Below are 6,000 nucleotides of genomic sequence, written 5' to 3' on the forward strand. Positions count from 1 at the left end.
TGGTGTTCCCTTCCCAAAAATATCATCAATAAGATACTTATTAGTTGAAAATTTTATGATAAATAATAATAGTGTAAGATTAGTGCATTAATTGTATTTGTGTATATAGTTTGAGACATGTTTACATGATGAAAGCATAAAAATTGAATTGATGATATAAAAATAAAGAAAAATGAGAGTGGAAGAAGTTAGTAGGCCAGTTAGAACAGGAAAAGGGGTTTGAAATTATGATTTATATGACTATTGGAAAAAAAAGTTACATTATTATGAAAATGAAAGAACAGTAAGAGAGAATGCATGGAAGCAGAAGAATGGTATAGCTGTATCAGAGAAAGCAATTACAATAGCAATAGCAACACAACGAAGACCATGCACTACCTTCCCAACATCCATTTTCCACTGCCCATGTTTTCCGGCTCATACAAATTTTATATATTTATTCAATATATTTTTTATTTTCTAAATATAACCTTATTTCTGGATTCAAATTAAAGTAAATCATAAATCTTTCCACCAAAAAAAATTAAATATTTGTTTAATCTAAAAATAAATTACTTTTAATTCAAAACTTCAAACTACAATTTTATTGGTCTTTATTCTTATAATATATATGTTTATTTTTGTAGTGTGTCATTTTAGACTTACATTTAAATTTCTAATAATAAATTAATTTAAATTTAACTTATTTTCACTAAATTGGTTAATAAAATAAAAATTGTTCACTTGATAATAACTGGATAATTATGTTACGAATAACACAGTAGACTATTATGTCCTATTAACAAAAATGAATTCAATCATAAGTCATCTTTAAAACATATAATCTATATTTTAAGGCAATAAAGATATTTTCTGCCAGTCAATGATAATTTTCACTACCATTTCGTCTTGCCACTGTTACTATAATTATTATTACTTCTATATATATATATTACGGTACAAATAACTTATTTAAATATAAAGTCGATTTATATAAATAATTTCATAAACTTTTGTGTCAAAATTTATCAAAATTAAACAACAATAATAAAATATATGTTCAAACATATTTTGAAGAATACATGATACCTATTTTATTATATATAAATAAAATTATCAAAACAATTTTATTAATATATATTTTTATATATATATAATGTAGGAAAAAAATATTTCATCATAACAATTGATATAAAAGTATAAATATTAACTTATATGAAAAAGGAAATTTCAATATAATCATACATTTAATTTGATAATTGTTTTGGATATAAGATTAAGAATTATAGTAAAAATATTTCTTCACATTTTTTTCCATGTAAAAACTTAGAGATTGGAAACAGCTTTCTTCTTTAATGTATTTCTAAAAACATTGATGATCCAGTGAATAGTCATACCACATAATAAACAATTTTTACTTGCACAACACTTTAATTCTCCCAAATGAACATCATGAAATATTTCTGTAATTTCTCTTTTATTTTTTATTTCGTATAAACTTTTAAAAGGCGATGAAATACAAAAAAGAAAATACCCCTAATAAATTATTAATCGAGAAATTAATTTTTACATTTATCTTACATTATCTTTTGTAATAATGCACCAGTTAGCAATGTACCTTTTAGAAGTATATATTTTAACTATTAAAAAAGTTATTTTCTTGTAAAGGAAAAAAGAAATTAAAGGATAAAATATTGAATGAAAAGTGTGTGAGAATTTGTTGAGCGTAGTACTGACTGAAAAGAAGCAAAGATTGGAAGATGAAGTAAATGATACGAGAAATCAGATGAACAAGAACATTGCAACAAGTGTGTCATCGAAACATAAGACAGTGAAACCACAGAGTTTTGACAAGGAAGTTGAAAAAAATAACGAGGAATTCCATTTGCATTAATGACGGAAAGAAAGTGGTGGTGATGGTGACGGTGACGGTGACGGTGGTGATGGTGGTACTAAGAGGGTGGAAAAAGCTTGTCAAGTCTGCATGGTAAAGAGTAGAACTCATCATTCTTAACATCTGCGCTGTACAAGCTGAACCTCTCCCACCACTGTAAACTGATGTCTTTACGTGCACAATCATCCTCACGAGACAGTGTGACATCCAAAACGAAACCAACCAAAGCTGCAACTGTTGTGTGGGACATCAATATCACACTCACAACATCATTCAACTGCACCATATTCATTCAAATCAATTCAATGAATCATCACAAATTTCAATCATGGGGTTTCGGTTAAAGAGATTTCACCCATAAGGGAATTCCACCGTGCTCCTTCACCTCATAGTATTCTCTGAAATATTGTGGTATGGATAGCCCTAGGAAGAACGACAATCCCAACACAAATTTCGTTCTGAAATTGTTCAGGTTACAGAATTGCAGAAAACCAAGCCCCCCCGAAGCTGCATAATGTTCCAAAATCGTATATTTAACACTGCCAATTCCTTTTTGCAAACCACAATTAATTCTAATCAGACAAAACTTACAAACGTAGCCGAATAACACACAGTATAATGCTGCTATAATTGGCATGGGTACTGAAGCAAAAAAGGCTCCCAATTTTCCTAGTCCAAGAGAAAACAGCATAGTTATCATGCTTTAACCAAGACAATAGCAAACATATAGTATCAAATCCCATCATAATTAAGCTAGTTAACATGTTGGGAGTTGCATATACTGATATAAAATAGTTTTGGCTATGTTAATTAAGCTAGTTAACAAGTTTCATGATCACATTGGTTACCATACCGAATATAGAGAAGAAAATCATAAAAGCAGATGATATTTGAACCACTCTTCTGCTTCCTGCTTTTGTCAACGCTAACAAACCAGCATTTTCTCTGAAATACAAGTAAACCACAATCTGAAAAGTACATGAGGAAAAGGGGCCCCAGGTAAGATAACAAGTTTACAACCCTTACACTGATGCCGTAGACCCTGTTATAGAACCAAACACGCCACTCAGCATAGCACTTACTCCCTAAAATCACAATAACAATGAAACAAACTACTAAAAATGGTTCACACCACAAGTTTTATGTACAGTACTCAAGGGAGAAAACTGCAAAATTTAGTGAATCCTACCACCCAACCAGCTCCACGGCTGATAACAGATGGTGGCACTGGTGTGGCACTTCCATATCTTGCTGCAGCATAGCATGTACCGGTATACTGCATACAAGTGGTGTATATAAAAAGAATGAATTGATGTTTCAAGGCAAACAAATATGGTTAGTGCAAGATGAACATTAGATGATTTTTAAGCTCTGAATGAATTAAGGGGTAAAATGACTACCTCAAAAAAAGAAACGAAGGAAGCAGCGATCATTGCTAAAGCCTCCCCAGCATTGAATGTAGGAGGCCCCCATTGGAAGAAGCCCGGAAAATACACCCTGCGTATAAATTCTAAACTTTGACCTCATCTTAAAAAGGCTGAAACTGGTGTAACTCATAAACATTTCACATGTTCAAACATTATTAAGCATTTTTGGAAAACTAAGTTTTCATACATACAACATGTGCATGTGTCTCTCCTATCTCATGAGTTGCTGTTATGTAGCAGTATCTTCTCATTTTCAATCTCATCATTTCTATAATTTTCGTTTAAATAACTGATCACTGATTGAGAAAACATGTCTGCACTCAATCTTACCATGGAGCGGCTGTAATAAGTCCAGCACGATCAGTGCGGCAATTATTCTGTGTACTTTCTGACTTGTTGTTATACACAGTGCATGAAGTTAGAAACAGTGCAAATAACCATGCAATTGTAACAGTGAAGAGCACCGAATATCGGTCACATATAGGCCTTTTCATGCCAATATAACGATTAAGATACTGCATACACATAGAACACTGTTAAACACTTAGATCAAAAAGTTAAAGAATAAATACTCAATGGTTTAAAATCTCTTCGAAATTCTCTGTTTCCATCCTGAAATTCTTATTTGAAATCCTTTGAACACATTCCTGTTCTGTAAAAGTTTGGTCTACCAAGATCAAGTGGGACAAAGCAAACATGTAAACAACTGTGCAAGACCAACTTGCCTGCGATATGAAAACAAATACAACTAATGTTGGAAGCCCAATTTCAACACATTCTGTCACCTGCAACATTGATTGGAAAATATAGAGAGGAAAAGGAATACAAAACTTCTGTCAAACATGAAAATCAAGACATCGCAAATACCAGTGGGAAACCAAAACGATAGAGGCTGAGTCCTGTGAAAGTTATATAAGGGACTACACTGAGTGGACTGAGAAACCTGAGATGATTGAAGTGGCTAACAGTATTAAAAGTGTTGATCAAAACTAGGATAGAATAGTTATTAAAAGAAGATTATCAGATGATGAAACCAGCCAAGAAAATCACGCTAACCTGACAGCGTTCCTCCAAAAGCCAAAAAATCCAACAGCCATCTGGAAACATGCAGTTATGATCAAGGCACCTTGAATAGCTCTGATTGTCTGAATAAACCTCTGGAAAAAGCAAGCATTTAGTCAGAAAATCACTAAAAGAAAATATAAGAAGCAAAAATAGTCTCACAGACCTCGTAAGAATCCGTGTATGAATTGTATCTTCTGGCATGGATAATAGATGTTATAGGTACTATGTAAGTGTATGAACCAACAACTACAATTGGAAGTCGAGTTCCAAACAAGGATTGAAGAAATGTGCTTATTCCAGAAACAAACAAAAGTGTCTGAAACACTCGTGTCTTCTCAGCCTACATTGATCAAAGCATTCAGTTTCATTTCTATATTCAAACTCTCAAAAGCATACAAAAAAATGAAAAAAGTTCTTACAACTCCTCCACCCATTTGAGGAACAAGCATAGTTGGAATCAGAACGGTAACTCCAAGAGTCAGAAGGAAATGCTGAAACCCCAATAGCACTGCTTCACCTGCATCATGAAGCATATCTCTATCTTTTGCAATGATATGTAAGATTTTGTGTTGTAAATTCCAACAAAATTCAAACTTTTTATAGTTCTTATTATCGTTATTATAAGTAGACAACAGTGTACTAACGCCATGGAGGAGGACTCTTGATGCAATATTGAACTCCAGGCAATTGTTCATGCACAGCATGTGGCTGCACCTCCTCCACTTTCTTTGCAGCACCTGCATTTTTGTTAGTATCACCACCTTTGTTGCCAGTGACAGCACTTGCATGGTTGCATGCAGCATTATCTTGAGCCATCTTTTACCAGTATCAGATGAAAGAACTTTTTCATCTTCTGAAATGGTTGATCATTTTTTCTAATATAAGGAGAATTGTATATGAATTCCAATTAATTTCAATTCAGTAACCAAACATTTCAAGATTAATTTGGTTTAATCAGTTACAAGAATTGGATTTATGCACCATTATGTTAATGGTATAAAACGGTCTAGAACATTAATACGTTTGTTAAGTGCCATGAAATTATTCCAATGAAAAGTAATTATAATTTTCTTTACCAGGGTTTGGGATTAAAGTATTTTTAAATTTTGAAATCTTACTTTGGTTGGTTATCTTCTTCTTGGACAATTTCATCGTACTAAACAAATATTCTTGCTTTTAGCTTAAAATTTTATGCTATATTTGTATGCATGGTAGATCATGAAACCAGATAGATTAAAACATATTAAAAAACTATTTTATATTTTTTTAAATAATTACAAGAGTTTTTATTCCATCTGTCGAAGAAAGATCAAGCAAAATAAATTATACATGTACAAAACTATTATCCAATTTATAGCTACAAAGTTTGCTATCAATTTTATAACAGTATTTTTCTCACCTCGCCTTTTTTGAGAAGATGCTTAGAATCTTAGTTAAATGCTGTGTTAAGAAAACGTCATCTTAAATTTACACATTAGATCAGAAATACCATTGAAATATCTAATCCAAACTATAAACAAAAAAATCATTTTGAATTAGATGTTCATAAATGAAAATTTTAATCTGAAATATTTAATTTTTTAATTTATATTTTGAATTGGATAATCAGAAACATATTTTTAAATCCAAACTGTA

General features: G+C 31.6%; 1 protein-coding gene across 1 annotated transcript; it reads right to left on the minus strand.

The window, feature by feature from the left end:
- Window positions 1–1,931: 1,931 nt before the first annotated feature.
- LOC106763754 (putative nucleobase-ascorbate transporter 10) lies at window positions 1,932–5,181 on the minus strand. Its single transcript, XM_014647914.1, has 14 exons — window positions 5,010–5,181; window positions 4,785–4,882; window positions 4,529–4,705; window positions 4,357–4,457; window positions 4,168–4,243; window positions 4,026–4,085; window positions 3,631–3,815; window positions 3,274–3,370; window positions 3,063–3,149; window positions 2,900–2,958; window positions 2,727–2,818; window positions 2,465–2,542; window positions 2,229–2,380; window positions 1,932–2,150 (listed from the first exon to the last, which is right to left on the minus strand). Exons 1-14 carry the CDS (start codon window positions 5,179–5,181, stop codon window positions 1,932–1,934), a joined length of 1,653 nt encoding a protein of 550 aa, XP_014503400.1.
- Between the last annotated feature and the right edge of the window lie 819 nt (window positions 5,182–6,000).

This window comes from Vigna radiata, chromosome 6 (genome assembly GCF_000741045.1).
Source record: "Vigna radiata var. radiata cultivar VC1973A chromosome 6, Vradiata_ver6, whole genome shotgun sequence".
In the NCBI taxonomy this organism is placed as follows: domain Eukaryota; kingdom Viridiplantae; phylum Streptophyta; class Magnoliopsida; order Fabales; family Fabaceae; genus Vigna; species Vigna radiata.